The sequence below is a fragment of the Danaus plexippus genome, chromosome 20, assembly GCF_018135715.1.
Source record: "Danaus plexippus chromosome 20, MEX_DaPlex, whole genome shotgun sequence".
NCBI classification, from domain to species: domain Eukaryota; kingdom Metazoa; phylum Arthropoda; class Insecta; order Lepidoptera; family Nymphalidae; genus Danaus; species Danaus plexippus.
In genome coordinates, this window is record NC_083550.1 from 374,403 (window position 1) to 394,408 (window position 20,006).

At 40.4% G+C, this 20,006-nt stretch overlaps 2 protein-coding genes across 2 annotated transcripts in view; both read right to left on the reverse strand.

Annotated features, from left to right (window-relative positions):
- LOC116773952 (protein unc-79 homolog) overlaps positions 1-15,165 on the reverse strand; it is a 27,475-nt gene extending 12,310 nt beyond the window's left edge. The window contains 27 exon segments of the mRNA XM_061523855.1: positions 396-591; positions 659-815; positions 1,448-1,630; positions 2,351-2,487; positions 2,651-2,797; positions 3,037-3,174; positions 4,504-4,650; positions 5,038-5,144; positions 5,796-5,901; positions 5,978-6,159; positions 6,466-6,568; positions 6,680-6,835; positions 6,968-7,067; positions 8,991-9,180; positions 9,377-9,498; positions 10,036-10,161; positions 10,349-10,480; positions 10,846-10,928; positions 11,013-11,085; positions 11,261-11,420; positions 11,949-12,134; positions 12,444-12,536; positions 12,651-12,821; positions 13,060-13,221; positions 13,451-13,570; positions 14,716-14,829; positions 14,912-15,165. Coding sequence (XP_061379839.1) covers positions 396-591; positions 659-815; positions 1,448-1,630; positions 2,351-2,487; positions 2,651-2,797; positions 3,037-3,174; positions 4,504-4,650; positions 5,038-5,144; positions 5,796-5,901; positions 5,978-6,159; positions 6,466-6,568; positions 6,680-6,835; positions 6,968-7,067; positions 8,991-9,180; positions 9,377-9,498; positions 10,036-10,161; positions 10,349-10,480; positions 10,846-10,928; positions 11,013-11,085; positions 11,261-11,420; positions 11,949-12,134; positions 12,444-12,536; positions 12,651-12,821; positions 13,060-13,221; positions 13,451-13,570; positions 14,716-14,776 — 3,538 coding nt within the window. The 5' untranslated portion in view covers positions 14,777-14,829; positions 14,912-15,165.
- A 419-nt stretch (positions 15,166-15,584) lies between these two features.
- Positions 15,585-18,863, reverse strand: LOC116773846 (transient receptor potential channel pyrexia). Its single transcript, XM_032666372.2, has one exon. It carries the CDS (start codon positions 18,846-18,848, stop codon positions 15,837-15,839), a length of 3,012 nt encoding a protein of 1,003 aa, XP_032522263.2. The 5' UTR covers positions 18,849-18,863; the 3' UTR covers positions 15,585-15,836.
- Positions 18,864-20,006: the final 1,143 nt, after the last annotated feature.

The following is a 20,006-nucleotide window of genomic DNA, read 5'->3' on the forward strand; positions in this document are numbered from 1 at the left end:
GTAGGAGACGGATTCCTTTTGATATATAATTTGAATATTTTTTCTCGTCCGACCGAGTTTGTTGTATGTCAGAAGTTTTTACAATAACTTTAACAGTGTTTCAAATATCAAACAAAATGGAACATCAGAATTTTTTATCACAATAAGATTCCTATACCAAACATATTCCAAAATATCGGAATATTGTTTAGAATATAAAGTTCTCTTAAATCTAGTCAAGTGTTTCGCATATTAAATTACTGAATTTCTAACTTCCTTTATATTGTAACTAGCACACTAGACGTCGTAAGACCGAATGTAGATCAGAGGTTTTGGGTCTGCTTGGTCCAGCAGACAGTGGATGGTATTCTGAACAGGCGTGAAATGCTCAAATGTTTACTAATGGCATGTAATACCTCTTAGAGTGGAGTAATCGCCGCTCTTAGCGCACTGGGCGTCCAGATACAACGCCTCGAATCTGTTGAGGAAGAACTCCCACGTGAGGATCTTCCTATCGCTCAGCGTGTTGTGAAGCTGATACACGGACTGCAGCACCATGGGCCGGTCCACCGCCACCAGGTCGAACTGGGTCTCCAGGCAGTACAGGAGCAACTGACGTTGAACACACGTCACTTAATATGATATAGTTCAGAAAATATACTACGATCCGTGTCATCACCTCGATGGCAGTGTCGTGGATGGTGCCAATGAAGAGCGTGGCTCTCTGCGCCACGTACACGTTGATGTCGTCCATGCTGGAGATGAGGTAGCAGAAGGCTGTGGCCAGAGCCGTTTGCAGGGGGAGGCTGGCCTTCACCGGCGACCCGTCGATGAACCTGACACGAGATGATGTTGTGAGAACACGCACACATTGAAATATTTGTGCTTGAAACTTACAATAATTGTAATATATCCGATGTTTAACAAGAGTCGTACTGAGTGTGAGGCCGGTCAGGAGGAGTGAGCTCTACAGAGACAAAAAATAACCGCACACGGTACACATGAAACAGATCAAGCTACGTGGTTATGTATTAAGTGACTTTATTAACCGATTATGAGCATGATATCTATCGTTACTGAGCCGTGTGCTGGTGAAGTTGGTTTACATAAATTATATATGATCATACATTCCGCATACCATACCCCATATCTCCGCGGACGTCACTGACAAGGTGTCTGGGCCATTTAATTGTCATTCACTTACAAGGCCCCTAATGCTATAAATATTACATAGATATTTAAAAAAAAAAAACAACACTAACTTTTCAAAAGCAGCAGATGACTCTACGTATGGATATGATTCTATGTATGGTGTATTTTTTTATTTTGTGGTGAAATTTAAAGGAGAGCTGCCTCAGTGTGCTTATTTGAAGATACATACGTCGTAAATTATGTGGTAATGTTCATGTGAAAATTTCATTGCAAGTGAAGCCTATCGTAATACGACGTCGATGTGTCGCGGACTCACCGTATGAGCACAGTGACTCTATCGACGGCCGTGAACCTCACGTGAGGGTCGTGATGATGGAAGGCGTCCCGGACCAGGGAACACAGCACGTCCGCCCCGCCGGCCAGCGTCACACAGTGGAGCAGCACGCGGGCCGCCACCGCACTGATATGGGACTGGGCAGCCTCACACACGTTCCATAGACTGGATGAGGAGTTTTGGAGACAACAATTTCATTATGACATTGATTTTTAACGGTTTGTTCTCAATGACACAGACACACACACATATGTATATATATGAAAACAGCAAGCACATATACCACCGGTTCTGTGTGGGCTTGACAAAGATATTCATTCCCGACAATTTTTTTTCAACCCGGAAGTGCCTTAAAGTTGCATTGTCGACAGTGATAATTTTTAACTTTGGTAAAAGCTTAATAAATACTACACAGGCCGGGTGGAGGCTTAGGATCGACGGGCCTCGCGGATAGACTAGAGCCATTGTACAAGATCACTCATACTTGCTATCGCGGCTCCCTATCAGAGTAAAAGCATTTCTAGAGTTGCCTCTAGATAAGAGTAGCACGGACGGTGCACGGTGCACATAACTGATTATCTTTTACAGAATCTCGAGCTCTTATACTCTTCTTTCAAATAATTTCTGTTCAAGCATATTAGCTTTCTGTTAGAGGTTATGGCGAGCCAACACTCTTGTCTATCGAGCACCATAGACGAGACCTCCTCAATGAGTTGCCTCTCTCAATTCTCTCTTTAAGATATCTCTAGGAAGTTTCGTCTCCAACTTCTGTGATTGATACCATCGCCCCGTCCTCTATGTCACTACTCCCCAGGTCCCGCTGAGAGGACACTATGAGACGCGATGGGAATGTTCAGCCTTATATAATTTATTTTGGCCACTTACTTTTCGATGAGAAGATTTTCTTGGCACCATATGAGGAAACCTTTGTGTTCTGCTAAAGCATCTGTATTGAGAACTAGCACTTGGAGACATTGCAGCAGGTGATACAGCACGTCCGGCCGTTTGGTGTTCTTTAGTTCCTGATAATAATTAACTGTTATTTTATCTCCGGACATCTAGTGCATTACGAACAAAAATATCAATGTTAATTGAAGATTGTAACATTCAGGTCGCATTGAGTTAGAAACTTACATAAAAAATTAAATAAATAGAAGAATAGTGTAGTTTAAATACTCAAAGTACCTGTAGTAATTGATGTATATACTGCAGCTCTTGGGGCAATTCTTCGATGCAAAAGTGAAATTTGCCAGCCGACGTGGGCCAAAAGTTGGCCATGTCTTCCTCAACAGACTCGCCTTCGTGCTCACCTAACAGGTTGGGAGTCGAGATCTGTACGCGACAAAACACTACTTTAGTTATCAACACGTCTTCAATCAACTCACAACAAACGGACTCCTCATTTTCCTCTTGTTTTTCTTTCAATTCTCAACTGAGCTGATGGAAAAAAAATATTTCAGCATTTTTGATTGAAGTTACTATTAAAAAGTTCTAACTGTTTTGTTCGCATGGTAACTCCCACTTTTGATGTATGTGTATTGATAGTGTATGTGGTGGTGGGTATGCCTCACGTTAGCCGTGGCGGTGGCGACGTCGGTGTCGGTGAGCGTGACGGCGAGGGCGGTGGCGGAGGGCGGCTGCTCCTGGGGCGGCAGCACCCCCGCCATGTCCAGCTGCTCGGTGATGGTCTCCACCGTGGCCGTCATTATCTGAGACCCGGCCGAGTCAGTCTCTACACTCCACACTCTACATACTGACGCTACCACTCATATTTTCAGTCACAACCGAGAACTAGTAATATTCTTGAAAATCATTTGCGGTGAAAAATATTATGTAAGAAAATTTTCAGAAACTTGTTTATATTTTTATGAATGTTTATTTTTAAAATGCAAAATAATCTTCAAATTCATCTTTTCAATTTGAATCATTCTACCAGTGCTCTTGTACATCAGACAAAAGACATATATCATCCCACTACTTTAGTTACGTTAATGTATTAGGTATATATAATACTTTAAAAACAGTCCCAGCACATGAAGCCCCAATCTTACATGGGTTTAATCTGTCTTTACCTAAAAGACAATGTTTGAAGCTTGTGAATTTCATGATCATATTCAAATGTCCTTCGAGTGTCGCAGGACCGACTTGAATATTGTATTAATATGTTCTTACAGGGAATGCAGTCCTTTATGCACTTTTTATATTAAATATTGTTGAAAATGTACAAATTGTACATTTGGATATTGAATGGATATCACTTACACTATATCATTACAAGCAACGCTACGTGTAACTAAATTTTACTAATAGAAAAATAAAGAGCGATCTATAAAAGGCCGATTTCACTTTGCGAAATTAAATGACATATAGAGTAGAAACAAACATGCTGTGAGACCGAACTGAACGACTATACAACACCAGCAAAGGAAATACGACAAGCGATCGTAATATACATACTTGCGTGTCTGACGACTTGGTCAGAGTGGCGTCCGAGCCGATGTCGCTTATTAGAGACAGTTGCATGAAATGAACAAACTATACATCTATTATATATACAGAGAGAGGAAACGAACGGGAGACGGAAACGCGGCGTCGGGGTCGGTGGAGGGGGGTCGGGCCGGGTGGCGGCGGACGCGGCGCTTCCATCTACTACGTAATAGATAACACATTCATAATGAAAGTAACCAGCGGCGTCGATACGTCGCTCCCACGGGAAAAGTCCGCGGACCGAGTCGTCGCGTCTGGATACTTCTCCGTAGGAGCGACCTCGAGACATGCAGCCCTGTACATATATTCGATAGTCCATAGAAAACATTAAACGAACGCACACAGGAATCAATGAAGCGACAGAGCTATCAGCTAGTCTACACGCGACTGACTAAGGGTTACACGGAGTATCACGACCCGAGAAAATATATCCAAGGGTCTATGTCAAATAAAACTTTCGTCTAATTTCATATCGAAAGCCGGCCGCGTGTCCCTCGGGCCCCCCCCTCCCCGGGGCCCGGCAGTCCCCAGAATGTGTGTGTGTGACTCACATGCGGCATGTGTACCAGCACGCCCCCCACGGAGGCCCTCTCCCCGGGGGCGGGGTCGTGTCCGTGACTGTTGACGTCACCGGACCGAGAGCGCTCGTCCTCGGACTGGCTCTTCTTCAGCTCCGGCCACGACTCCTCCAGGGCTGGCTGCGACGTACAATAGTTAGGTATTCAAGCTTTTTACTAAACTATCATATTAGTCTCACACATGTTGTAAATGAAAAAAAATAAATCTTAAACGCTATTATATTTGAGAACTGGACATAATTGGTTTGGTGTATCTGTTGGAGGGAAGGCGCCAGGTGAGAGCGATATATTTCTTACATTGTAATTTTTTGTTAAAACCTGTCACCGCTTTAACTAATAAAATTTTTGAAAAACAATAAAATCAATATTTCAGCTTCATACAACACACATGATTTTTGTGCCGCTCTTATAGATAATAGTACAGATCCCTACGTGTGGGCGTCAGGGAGGTTTAGTGATAACTTTAAAGCATTGACTCTGTTGACCCTTAACATTGCAGCGTGTCACCTGAGGTCTCCTCGGCCTGTGCAGCGCCCGCACCAGCCTCACGGCCAGCTGATGACACAGAGCTGCAGCCGAACAGTACGCACACGCCCCGCCCGACATGCACTCCGCTGGAAACAGACGCGGTTCCGATCATATGTCATTTAAACTAACTGAATGGTGTTTAAATACAACTAATATCTTTCGGATACACTATATATACTTAGATAATAGATGGTAAGTTATTACATACACTTCTATATCAGTATGTCCTCTTCACTCTAGCCTTGAATACAATCACATTGTAAGTCGAGGGCAAATAGAAGCAGGCACTCTGTTTCATTCTTTTGCTGTGTGCAAAGGAATGGAACAGTGCGGGTTATTTGATACTTATACTCAAGGCAAGATCTTTGGTCAGGATACTGAGTTTCCGGCAGCTGCCTTATCGTTCGACAAGTTACTTTATGGTAAACCCCACAACCCCTCATCGGACCTAACACAGCCATCTTCTGTGAGAGGTTTGGTACTTCCCCGGTCGAGTCAGACCATGTTCGAACTGTAGTTACTGACCAAAGCTACGCTCTGTCACCTTAAACCAACCGGGAAAAAAACAGAGCCACAGACCACGCCAGACAAAAGGAGCTCGACTCGTCAAGCACACTCATAAATAATAATCACATGCTATGGACAGAATGGATTAATCCAGATGCTTTAGGTACGGCACTGCTGTATACCACACATACACGCAGCCTATCCATGATTAAAACATCATAGACCCTGACCGTGTTCGACGCTGTTAACGCTGTTGGTCTTCAGCATAAGCCGCAGCAGCCTGGTGGCCTCGCTGCTGACGGCCACCGTGCTGTTCCTGGCCGACTGCAGCTCCAGCTGGAACGACGTCACCATCGTAAAGGTCGAGGTCAACACATAGTGTCACGTGTGCGCGTGTCATACGACAGGTCACCTGTTTGAGCAGTATGTCTATCATGAGTATGCAGCACGTGAGGCTGCCTGGCTTCCTGTCGTCGCCGTCGTCGTCGGTGTCGGAGGAGCACGAGTCGTCGGCGTCGCGACGCTCCTTGTCCTTGTCTTTCTTGCGAGTGGGCGGAGACTCGTTGAATATAAAGTCTCTCTCTTTGTTTTTATCTGATATTAACAATCATTCATTAAAATTCAAATATAACATATTGAACCGAGACTTCATCAACGCGAACAGGGTTCGAACCAGCTTTACCAGTTGCTTTAAAGATTAAGCTCCCGCGTCCTGACTCGACTACATATATAAATATTTTCCTATTATATTTAATTTTAAAATAAAGCTGAATATTAGAAGTCTTCGGCTTTAATGTTCATGACAATAAGAATATATAAATTATTTAAAAAATAAAGTGAGCTTCCTCTTCACATGATAAAGGTTCTGTTTATTTTATCTTTGAATGTGTTTTATCTCACCGGGTGGCGGTTTGCAGATTTTCTCCGGCATGTTCAGCACACAGTGACTGAACAGATCGAAGAGGGTTCCCAGGGGGATCTTGATTTCCAACAGGGATATCATCTGGAAGTACTTCTCATTGATCAACCCGTCTGTTTGTGTAGCTCAAGATGGATCTAATATGTTCCTCTATCTAGACAGATATTATCAAACATATCTATCTGTCACTCATACCTGCAGCCAGCCCAAGACGCTCTGTAGCTGGCCCGGTCTCACTCGCGGTTCGAGCCTCTGTCGCACGAAGTCATACAGCCGTCGCTCGTCCACACCCAGCATGGTCCCTTCAGGTTCCAACACCTTGCCCAATGACTGCTTCAGCTCCCACAGTTCCTGAAGATTTTACACGTATAGGAATACAACAGGAGAATACTATGAATCATATTTATTTTCAAACAGACGCCACTAACGGAAATATTGCTCTCTTTTTAAAACTATATATTTTCTGTGACCGACTAGGCTCACCTTCTCCGGGACCTTGTTAACGATATTCTTCATCCACTTCGGCATGATCTGGTCCCACATTGACTGAGTGATGATACCGTAGGGTATTAGACAGTATAATCTGCAATACGGTAATTCTTAAGTGAGTCGGTTAAACCTACCATAGGTAAGGTTTATAATGAGATGTGTGAGACCAGAAGAATTTTTAAGTCTCCTTTAAAATTGTGTCAAAACCATGAAGAGCAAATAAAAATGTACATTCTGGCCTCATATCATTCTAAAAATAACTTCCGCGGTTTTTGGAAAGCTACGAACACGATGAATGTTCGACCTTCCCTTCCCGTGAGCGTCAGTGGCGTGTGGGAACCGGAACCAATTCCTAACCTTTTTATCAACCATTAATATGTAACATCGCCGCGGGGGCCTTCTCTATCGGTGCTTAATGCTGAGGCCAACAGGGAAATGGGGGTGAAGTTTGAATCACTTGAAGTCGCGCAAATCATCACACGTATGACGAAAGGTAAGTCCCCAGGACATGATGGTATCAGCATTGAGCATCTCAAGTATGCTGGCCCACTTCTGCCTCAGATTCTTGCAAAGTTTTATAACTTATGTTCTTGTCACAGTTTTATACCTGCCGCGATGTTACGGACGATCGCTGTGCCTATAGCGAAAAACAAAACCGGTGATTTATCTGATAAGGCGAACTATCGGCCAATCTCTCTGGCTAGTCATCTCGAAGGTATTGGATAGCATACTTTATAATCAATTAAATAAATACATCAGCTTGCACGACAACCAATTTGGATTTCGGCCTGGATTGTCTACGGAAAGTGCTGTCTTAAGCCTTAAGCATGCTGTCACATACTATACCATGAGAATAACTCCAATCTACGCCTGTTTTTTTGGATCTTTCGAAAGCATTTGATTTAGTGTCTTATGACGTATTTTGGGGTAAAATGAAGCAAGCCAATATGACATCTGAACTTGTTAACATTTTTAAGTACAGTAGACAAGTCAACTGTTCGTTGGGCGGGAATTTTATGAAGTCCGTACGGGTTGGAATGCGGGGTGAGACAGTAGATTTAAGTTCACCAACCCTCTTTAACTTGTACGTGAATGATTTACTTGGCGAGCTTAGTGGCACTAGGATAGGTTGTCGTATAGATGGCATTTGTATTAATAACCTAAGTTATGTTGTAGATATGGTTCTATTAAGTGCCTCAATTTGTGGTCTTAGGAAGCTGTTAGCGATACATGAAGCTTATGCGGGAGGGCAGGGTTTTATCTATAATGAAATAAAAAGTGTAGTGACGGTCTTTGAGGCAGGGGTAAAGTGAAAATTACATTGTTTAGAGCCGACTGTACGAGTCTTGTTTTGTCTAACCTGTGGGTCAGGTATTCACAAGAATCTGATAACGACCTTCGGGTTCAATATGATGACGCATTTAGGGTGCTGCTGGGGCTGCCTCGTTTCTGTAGCGCGTCAGGGATGTTCGCGACAGCGCGGGCTAATTGTTTCTTCGCTACTATGCGCAAAAGGTGTGGTGCTTTAATACGAGGACTACGGGGAGGCACCGACAGCATCTTAAGTATGACATGTAGGCTTGATTGTGCTTACTTCAATCATTGCTGCGCCATCTCTAGTGGGATGCAGTAGCCATTATAATATTAATATAGTTTTATAAGTGTTACTAACAAGTTTTCGAGTCTATGTTACTTGGTTTTTGATTATATAAATATAAAAAAAAATATATAATCTGTATTACATGAATGTATAATACATGTGTATTACTCGTAAGGCATTGAAATTGAAATATGAATGTCCAGCCAATCGTTAACATTTTTTTTTAGATTTACACCCTCTTAATAAATTCGCCTCTAGTAAAAATTCCTCTACGTACATATATGCAGTCACTGCAGTACTAATATTCAAGGCACATGCATCAGTTCAGTCTTATTTAGTAATAAATATTCTTTGGTTAGTGGCGCAGTGATTGTCTACATCATAGCAGTAGTATGTGAATCGCTTTCTGCCCGTCACCTATTGAGTCCGTCCTTGAGATGGTGTGTGGTGGTGGCCAGGTTGTCCCAATGTCCGGCTTGTCTCATTTGGCTGGGTGGGTGAGGCAACAGACACGACATCACCACCTTCTCATGAGAGCCCGCCAACTCTCGCAGCCAGGGACAGACGTGTTCCAGCTTCAGTTTCTCGATGGTATTCGCTAGTTCACCTGATTGAAGAGATATACTATTTAGTGTTATCATTGCTATGACATTCGACATTGCTACATTTATAAAATAACTTAAGAAACTTTTCAACTGCAGTAACGGTAGTGTTATTATAGATGCGTACAGATAAAATTAAATAGTGGTACGACTCCCAGTTAAACATTAATTAATTAAGTAAACTGTACATCGAGGTTATACCTGTGTAGGCGTACGAGGTGACATGAAACCAGTGGAATAAAACCGATAGCAGCCTTCCTAAGACCTCGTCAGGAGTGTCTGCGTTCGGTGTACAGAGACCAACCAGCAACCATACTCCATACCTGATAAATATAGAAAATGTAAAACTATAGCCACGGATTAAAAACATAAGATAAATAACATTATATACGCCGTTTAATGTTGTTCTATAAAAACAAGACGCAGTTAAAACTTTTTGGGGTGTTAGACATTTAAATTAAATTATTAGGAAATTTTTAATGGGATTTAAGTGGACAAGATTAGCAAATATAATTTTTAATTTCTATCTTCGTAGAAGAGTACCGATTTATAACAAATAAAATCAATCTGATGGCAGATTTGTGTTCTCATAAGAGTACAATGTATATTAAATTTAATTTGCACCAATTACGTGACACTAAATCACACAGTCAGCTGTAATGCGACGTGAGATAGATGGACAAAAAAAAAAAAGTTATATAATAAGTTTCCTTTCAATATAGTAGTGTTGTATAATTTTTATTTCACATAGAGAAAGTGTGATAGAAAGTTCTGTGACAATGTAAGTAAATATTTTATCACTTAACAGAACATTTGCTTGTGAGATGATTTGTGTGTATTTCTTAGTACTTTTATCTCACCGCCCTAATAATTGTCTGTCCTCCAAAGATATAGGATCGTGTAGTGTGACGGTGATGGGCGAGTGCTGCTCCTCCGAGGAGCTGTCCGGGTCTTCCATGTTCGTGGGCTTGGCTTCCTTCAGCAGACTGTATCGGGTAACATTATTACTTGTCTATTCGTGTACCATATTATCATTGAACCATCTCTGTGATTGCAAAGGAACATACATTTGACAAAATATATTAACGCTTTAGCAACAAAATTATATGAATAGTCAGTTTGAGCATGTGTGCGCGTGTGTGTGTGTAGGCGTGTCTTTCTGGTTCCCTGTACCTGATGATGGCTTCTACGAGGTTGGTCTGCATGTCGCTCTCCATCTGCCAGGCGGGCGGTAGTCTGGTGTGCACCACGTGGTCTCCCCCACGACGACTGTTGTGACGGTTACCGTGACACTGCTGACAGTACCTGGGACATATCATAAATAAATATACTAATTGATGACCTATTGTAAGTTGTAAATACTTTCTAAAGCAAATCAACTGCCACAGTACATAATACCGAGGTGTACAGCTTTTATACTTGACTATGTCATCTATTTCAAGCGAGTGGAGTGAGTGGTTTGAGATATTTTCTTAAAATCTGTCAATTACCCTACAGGTCATTGTTAAGCATAATTATTTAGAGTTGATGATGACGGACTACAATTCGTGAGGTTGAGACCATCGGTACTGATTAATTGTAGCCAGAACTGAGTCACCCATCCATCGTTGGAGTTGGATGACTGACTAATGGATGTGACAGATCATACTTAAATGTTATTAGCTCATCACCGGATGGGATGGTTCCCGTTGTAACTGGCGCACTCGTTTGAAAAACAGATGGAGTACGCCGCCTTGTCCGTCGACCGACAGTTCTGGAAGGGGGTTATAGTATTTAATGAAAATTAAAAGGTTCAATAATCTGACTCTGCTGTGAGGCGGTGCGAGGGAACACAAACCTTATTTTCACAAACCATTGACACTTGCTGCTGTGGATGTAGAATGTCGAAGAAGCGCTGATTCGGATGTTCCCTGACAAAATTATTATAAAATTAAATAATATTTTCTTAACAAGTTAAGGGACGGGTATAACCGAATACGACTAACCTTTCTTGCGATTCTTTTTGTATAAAAAGCGGATATATGACGACATAAAATATTTAATCTGGAATGTTGTAAACAAAAACGGCTGTTCCGCATAAAAAACCTGTGTATTTCGTTGGCACACTCTATACAGAGGTATAATGGCGGCGGCGTGTCGGAGGCGAAGGTCACACTGATGCAGTGATCGTAGCAGACCTTCGCAGCCTCCGCGCAGCCGGCGTTGGGGCACATGTCGCGCTGACACAGAAACGGTACCAGGTCATCTGGAACACGGAAACAAACACATTATAATCTGAACCCTGATCATTAAAGCTTTGATCTAGAAGACACCTTAACAGATTGCAATAAGTTACTAAGACTTTGATGGTTATAGGAACCAGTTTAAACTACGCTGCTTTATGTAAAAACTCTTTCAAGTATATGTTAAGATTCAAGCAGTATTTTTCACAAACATAACTTAAACAAATATCCGTGAAGCTAATATATTTTACCAATAAAACGTGTCATAGGCGATAAAAAAACCAGGACTTCGTCTTTATTTCTATTATTAATGATACAATCGATGTAATAGCAATATTAACAGCCAATATCAAAATGCATGGTCTAAGTTTCAAAGTGTAACATGTCATAGGATCAAAACTATATGTGTACCTGATCATATGGAGGCCGTCTCGCTACCCGAACTACTCACGACTAAAAACAAATTAATAAAATAAACATAATCAAAGTGCGAAAGAAAAAATTCACATCGAGGCAGAAAAACGTGACGCGGACAAAAACGGGTAACTCACTGGAGAATTTGCACAGCAATCCTTTCCTATCGAAGAGCTGGGCGTCGAAGGGTGGCCAGTAGTAGAAAAGTAGTTTAGCTGCGGAAACCCTCGCTCCAAAGGTTCCGTAGGCGATCACACACAACAGGTCTTTAACCACCAGCTGCTTCATAGACATCAGACATTCCAGGAGTTGGCAATGATGAGCTGGTATATACATAAATATTAACAGTACTCTGACTTGCAAACACCTTAAGGACCTGTCAGATGATATCTGAATGTTACAAAGTTCACAATGATGACTTCGTTTATTCCCAAGCTGGTAAGGTTGGGGCATGACATATATTAAAATACTGGTCCAGAACTGACTGATGAACGGAATACTACAAGAATTATATGTCCTGGAAGAAATGTTGTTCATAGAAATTTTTATATTTAGATAAAAAGACTGATGACCAGTTGACAGTATATAAGCTGAGCTCGGGCAATTTAATATGTTGTGGTGATAGCACACACCTGGATTGTTAGAATGTTGGAACACCATCATAATAATAGCACCTACAGACTGTGAAGCTTCACTCTCCTCCTCCAGACCAGAGTACCGACGAGCTACGAGGGAAATTCATATTCATAGAAAACATGAAATGTTAAATATCTTTATGGTTTCACATCACACATTAGGTACCGACGATGACTGACAAGACAAATGGAGAGGAGTCTTACTGATAGTGAAAGGTAGTATGTAATAACACAGTAGGTTGAGTATCTCCTGGTGTAGGTCGGGCGGGAACACAGCCACACAGTACGCCACCAGGTAAGGCAGGTTGTCTATCATGTCATACTCCAGGAACGGCAACAGGCAACCCAGACATTGCAGCACTGCTTCACCAAATGCTGGAAAATAAATGTTCTCGAACATTACATATAAGTTTACTTTGTTACAAAGTAACCAACACTTCAATAGTAATATTTGTAGATCAGTGTTTTAAATAAGTAAGAAGTATTTAGAGTTCAAGAATTATACATAGAAGTTATTTACTTGCAATTGAACCAATTTTCCTTGTAATAATGAAAAAATATGGCTACAAACCAAGTTAGCAATGATATAATAATGATATTTTTATCCTCCCACCTTGAATACCATACTGTAAATGTGGAGCTGAATCGACAAGTTGTGAGATGGCATTGAACAGGCCTTTGTAGTCAAGGTTTGGATACAGACTCATTCGCTCAGAGTCATTATCAGCATCACGCATCATCTCCAGAGGTGATCTTGGCACATCTTTGAGAACACCTGGAAGATAAAACCCGTACTTAGATCAGCTTATCAGTATCAACATTTTTAATATTCTCATAATCCTATAATAAATTAATACAATATTATAAACAAAACCAGAGGAAGAATTATATATTTAAGCTGAAAAGTATACTACTTGTGTAATATTTTTATTTATTACAACCAAACCCTGACTAGAATGTTAATAAAATGCCCTATGTTAACTTCTAACAAATTAAATACTCACTAAGCAAAGTCTGCGAGAAGTATTTGACAGTATTTGCAATGTCCATGCCCGATGGCAAAGGCTGTATGTTGTGCATCAGTCGCAGTTGGCAGTCATATAGGCTCCTGATCTTTGCTGTGACTGCAACAACTCATGTTAAAGACCAGACCATAGTACTGCAACACTCACATAGAACTTGCACAATAAAATTGAGACATCTTATTCGAAATCTATATTGGATTTTAATAAACATGATTTTACCAACATAATATGATTTTTTTCAAGTGCCTGATATATTTTTATAGCAAAATGTTTCTATTTATTAAGATGTATATTGTTGAAACTATATATTGGATTAAACTAGAATACATGCAAATGTAGAGCATCTACAAATAAAAATAAATAAATTCTAACATGTCTGTCCCAATGCAGAAGCCACAAGGATACATAGCAGCAGAGAAAGTGACTCAAGTTCATGATAAACTTTTTATATATCTCTTAACTATATTTAAACTTCTGGAAGGGCCCTTGAACAGTAAAAGTAGTTTTTTAAGAAACAATATTTCATTATAGGTATTAAAATAAACTAATAATTTTGAATACCCTCTAAGTTTCTAGAATTCATAATACTTCAAACCATTGCATTTAACAACATATAATTACTCCATGTTATAAGAGAGCTACATATCCAAATATCACTTCAGATATAATCCTATATATATTAATGCTACACCTATTTTTAACACAATTTAGACACAATTCACACCCTAGATTATGAACAGACCCTCTATCACCATTACAGTACGTACTCCAACAACAAGACAACAGCTTAAGATGAACATCAAAATATTGAATGGGGTTGGTCATGTTACATCAACAGGAAATGGAAGGGTAGCCACTGATATGCCTTGGTAGAGCCGTGCACTCAAGGAAATACACCAATGGGGGAACACTCAACATTTACTAGGATTGCCATCTTATATTATCATCACATTAAAATAATTGTAACAAGCTAAGATGCTTATTGGAATATTCCATTAAAATGCTAAGTTACATTGAGATTTAATGGAAATTGTCAGCAAGCGGTAGAAAGTTAACCCCCTAAGCTGTAACAAATTTTAGAGAAGACTACAAGGGTGTTGAAGAAATAGATGGCAATACTATTAAGACATGGACAGGACAAGAAGACGTTTCTGATTAAGATGCAAAGCGAAGGGCCATAGCATGACAGCAGGTCCGAAATCTGTGCAACAGTTATAAATATCTGCCCGTGAACACGAGCTCACCTTTCTGATTGAGCGGCTCCATAAGAAGCTGCATGGTATCAAACGCCTGCGTGGACTGCATTAGGAACACACAAAAAGCTTTCACTAAAATGAGGCCGCAGAATCGAGCCACCTCTGAAAAAGAAACGCGTTAATGGACATGCATGCGGCGTTTTCGAACATATGAGCGAAAGCGGCGTATATCTTATGCACTTACAGGCTGCCGCCCGAGTCCCCATGTTTATGAGCTGAATCTTAAAACTGCCCTGCATTTGAATGACACACGCAAAATGAACGGAAACAAGTAATCAATACAGCAATTTAGGTACGAATTTAGCAGCCTTCGTATCCGTCTGGGTGAAAGAGATGAGATGACCTGAATCTAGATTTTCTATTCTCTTCAGGCTATTGATCGCAGTTTGCTTTGATTGATTCAATCTTAGCGCGCAACTCGTGAAATCTCGAGCAAATGTTGCCAGTTGCATTTATTCAGAAATAAAACATGTATAAAAATAATTGCGCTACCTTGCTAATGTTAAATAAATATCTATTGAGAGTTTTCTTATTACAAATGAGGATGACATTATGAGACGCCTTTAAATGTTCCTAATTTTTTATTCTCAAATCACTAGTTAATAAAAAGTAGTAGTTCGAAAACTTGTGAGATATAGTCTAAATTTAGTACTAGGAGTGCCTGTTTAAGAATAAATTATTATATACTAATTATTTTTGTTTTTCAAATCTTGCGACTAAAAGAAAAATATTTAAATTAATAGCATACCTTATTTAAACCATTTAATTCCTATATAATAACAGCATACTGAAATAATCATGGCATCACATCATGTAAAAAATAAAATCCCAAGCAAAAGTAAGTTGAAAATAAAACATTATATTGATAATGAAAACTATTTTATTATCATGATAAATTATATCACATAATATTAGAAACTATAACAACTACGATCACAGCTTATCTCTGTTTTACATAAATAAAAACTATTATCTCTCAAGATCCGCAATACAAAACGTACATTAAGTTTGCAACAGTAATTTCAAGCAAGTATAAATATACGACAATGCTCGCTATAGTTTATTGACTTGTGCCGTCGGCATTGAAATATAAATGGGCTATTATATCATCAACGGTTGTCCACCGCGCTGGCCAGGGCTTGTTGAATTACGAGTTGTTGGGCATTTATTAGCTTTTTCAACTCTTTTACCTCTTGCGTAAGTTGACGTACACTTTCAGATGTTTCATCCAATCTAGCCTGAATACTTCCTAGTCCAGATGAATAACCGTATTCTCGGTAACCGGAATCATTGTTGTTTTCGTATTTCTTAAAACATGAATACGCTCCCGTCGTCGATCCATTTGATGAAATCGTATGTCCATATTGTTTTCTCATTTTAGCAATATCATACGCCGCCATCATAATATCCCTTGGGAGACGCTTCTCACTCGGATTTAATGGTTTAACGCTCAATACAACTCTATATGCTTGCGGAGAGACAAGTGCTGAAGAGTGCAGTATTTTTAAAAGACACTTAGGTAAATAGCCATTGAATAATGCTAGCTCCATGTAAGATATAAGTTTAGTTTGTCTTACTAATTTCGACAAACCAGCTGTTTTTCTCAATCCCTGAATGTCATGAACTGCGATACCGACCAGTAAATTCATAAGCACTACCGTCACAAACATTAGAAATAGAACGTAAGTTATCTGAGCTGAAAACTCCAATAGCACTGGCGGATCGTTGCCATCCGGTTCATTTAAAAGGAGATCTAGGTTGAGTTCGCCGATCATCATTGTCAGAACAGTTATGAAGCCCATGAAAGGATTAGCGAAAGACGAGGAGTCGGGAAATATCACGCAAAAACTTATAGTAAATCCGATTAATATGCAAGAATAAGCCATTAATAGTTTTGCAAATTCTTTTTGGACCTTCTGATACATAGCGACGTAGGTACCAAACACTGGCAACTGGCCGATCATCATCATCAGATTCGTCCATCCTGCCAGCACTGCGAACGCTCCGACATGGTTTTGCCAAGTGTATGTAATGTTTGTATAAATATAGGATATCAAAAACACACTCACAATGACAAACCATTCTATTATATTTTCTGATTGCATCAAATATTGCTTCACGGTCGAGTAGCCCGCTATGCCATAAACTTTTCTGAATATTTCGAATATTGTTATTCCAGCTAGTACCCACCATTGCATTTCGATAACAAAAGGATTTTTTCTAAGCAAATCTCCGAGTATAGATTGTTTTTGACACAGTTCTTGTTCCTGAATTGTCTCCTCCATATCTTTACTCCCATTATAGCAATTATGCGCGAGCGCTGTTAAAACATACAAAGTTAAACATAGAACAAATATGAAGCTTAGAAATAGTCGAGCTACGTAATATTTACGTATTTTTTCCCATTTGATGTATAAGAAAGCCGAGCATAAGGGGTGTAGTAATACTTCTTTCTGCCCTTCATCTACAAAGGTATTCAGATAGCTTATTTCCCTCGGATAACAATGTTGCAGTATACTGCGAAAGTCTAGTTCAAGTTCGACCTCTCTGTTGCTTGTCTGTGAATGGTGTAACGTGATAGCGCAATCCAACTTCCTCGTTATCATAGCAAGCGACGCGGGCGTCTTTCGCGCGATTACATTAAGCGCCGAGTTTCCTTTTTTAGATCGGGTCGTTACATCGGCCCCGTGATATATTAATGTCTCGACGCATGCCGATAGACCGTCGAGTGCAGCGAGATGTAATGGTGTGAAGCCATATTCGTCTTTTTGGTTCACGTTGGCGCCCCAACTGATGAGCGTTTCAATAATGTCGCATGCGCTGTCACATTTCCCGATGGCGGCATGAAGGGGTGTCCTTTTATCGAAGTCCATAGAGTTAGGTTCCGCGTTACCTTTTCTTAACAGGGATTCTACACATTCCAAACTTGCCGAACGTGCAGCGAGATGTAAAGCGGTAAAACCTCTGTGGTTTTTTAAAGTTGCGTCAGCGCCTTTACTAAGAAGTAAATCAACGCACTCTCCAAAACCTCCGTCTGCGGCTAAGTGTAATGCGGTAGATTCTCTATCTCCAACCCTTGTTCTAACATTAGGATCAGCGCCCGGTGTCGCTAATAGTATTGTAAGACACTGGATCATTCCTAAGTCGGCAGCTAGATGGATAGCATTAGTACCTCCCGGCTCGATTTGGTTGACGTCTACGCCATGCGATATAAACAATTTCAAACATTCAACAGCGTTAGCTCTAACAGCGCAATGTAACAGTCCACCTTCGCAGTTAACGTACTTTACAGCCGCATGAACAGACGCTCCACGGCTAATTAGTAGATTAGCGACCTGTACAGAGTTCCCGAATGCAGCGCTGTGAAGCGGCACGAAACACCGCGGCATGTAATTGGGATCGGCACCGCAAGATAGCAAGTAATTCGCGCATTCCGTTGAACCGCTAAAAGCCGCTACATGTAACGGAGACAACCCAAGCGCATCAAAGTATAAAGGGTCAGCGCCTGCCTCGAGCAAAGCCGGCAAGAAATGGTCTAATTTCAGGAATGAACTCCAAAACAAACAGACATTCCTCTCGGCCTCCGAAGCAGTTGTAAAAGTGTTAATAGCCGTCTCCTTAGATATGACATTCGATTCTAACTCATCGAGTAATCGTAATCGACCACCGGCGGTTCGCATCTGTTCGTAAGCGCTCTGACGTATCGAGTCGGCGCATATATGCGCAGTTAAGTCCAGCGGAGGTTCTTCGAAGCTGTCATACATGTTGGGGGCGCTCTCGGCGGGCGGGGAAGAACCGGCCAGGACATATTCCAAGTGCCCCATGGAGGGGTAGGCTCGTTCCATGGATTCCTCATCGAGGGGCGTGGTCTGCGTCCTCGCGGGGGAACTGAGGACTCGTGCGACGCGGGGCCTGCGGTCCATAGTCTGGAGGGAACGCGGGCCATCCTCGGGGTCTTCGGTCCGGCGGCTGCGGAACCAGCGCTTGGTGAGAAGACTACGCGTTGTGGGCATGCGGGCGGTCGGCGCGGGACTGGCTCGTCTGCTATTGTCCGTCAATTGCAATGATGTGAATGAATCGCGCGCACCTTCGTTATAAGGGAGACTACATACTATATTCATTATATTAAATTTATTCAGGTAAACAATTTATAATTTATAATTATGGTTATTTTTCATATACATATTATAAAAAATGAATGATATAGTAATTAGGTGTTTTTTTTAAATATAACATTTACAAATGAATTTAATTTCAAAAATGTACCGATCATTTTATTTAATACAGTGGTTTCCAATTTAAACAACTACATAGCAGTAATTATTTTACTTATACTGTAATGTTAATATAAACTCCTCCTTATTGCTATCATGCTCTATTAGCAATGGTCGCAGCCAGACTTTTGTCATTATTTACTAACATTCGTGATAAATTTATTGTCTATTTTCTTATTCATATATACTTTACATACATGATGAGACATCATAATAAATATTTCCAGAAGTAACTCTTAAGTAGCTTAACTATAAAAATATGACTAAAGTATTATTTTTGACCGTGAGAATAAATCGCATGGGAAGTACATTATACGAGGCAATTATAATCATTTTTACGTTACCAAAGCATATAACTGTATTGTGTATTATAATCTATATCAAAGTCAAATAGTACGTCATGAAACGCCCGCGTAGTTTAAACTGAGCGTTTGCGCAGTTACTTAAATTAGGTTATGAAAAAATAAAACGACATTAAATTAAATTTTAATTCAGGTATTTGTGTACATATAGGCACTTATCATATATATTTTTATATATAAAAAAATGTTTATTCTATTTTATATCAACGGTGGCTAACGAGTATATGGCCTACTTGATGGGAGGTACTCACCGTCGCCAATGGATGTCTGCAACATAAGGGATGTTGCGGATGCGTTGCCAGCCTGTATTGTGGAAGGGGGAGAAGAAAGGTTGGGAAAAGGGAAAGGGCAACCGGCGCTCTCATTCATCGGACAAAACACATCCATTAAAGATGACTTAACACCGATTTTCTGTGAGAGGGTGGTACTTCCCCGGTTGAGCCAGCCCATGTTGGAACTGTAATAACCGATCATAGCTAGACCCTACCACCTTCAAATTTAATAATATTTTTGTACTTAGCTGGAAAGTTTATGAGAAAACTATAATTTTAATATTTGTTTATATGACCTGGCGTTTTAGAAAAATGAAAACTCTAATATTCCGGACTTTAAATTTTAAAGTACTTATCTATAAAATGAAAAT

Excerpts from the sequence above, each read along its gene's own strand:
- LOC116773846 (XM_032666372.2), bottom strand. The coding sequence starts at position 18,848 with ATGAATATAGTATGTAGTCTCCCTTATAACGAAGGTGCGCGCGATTCA.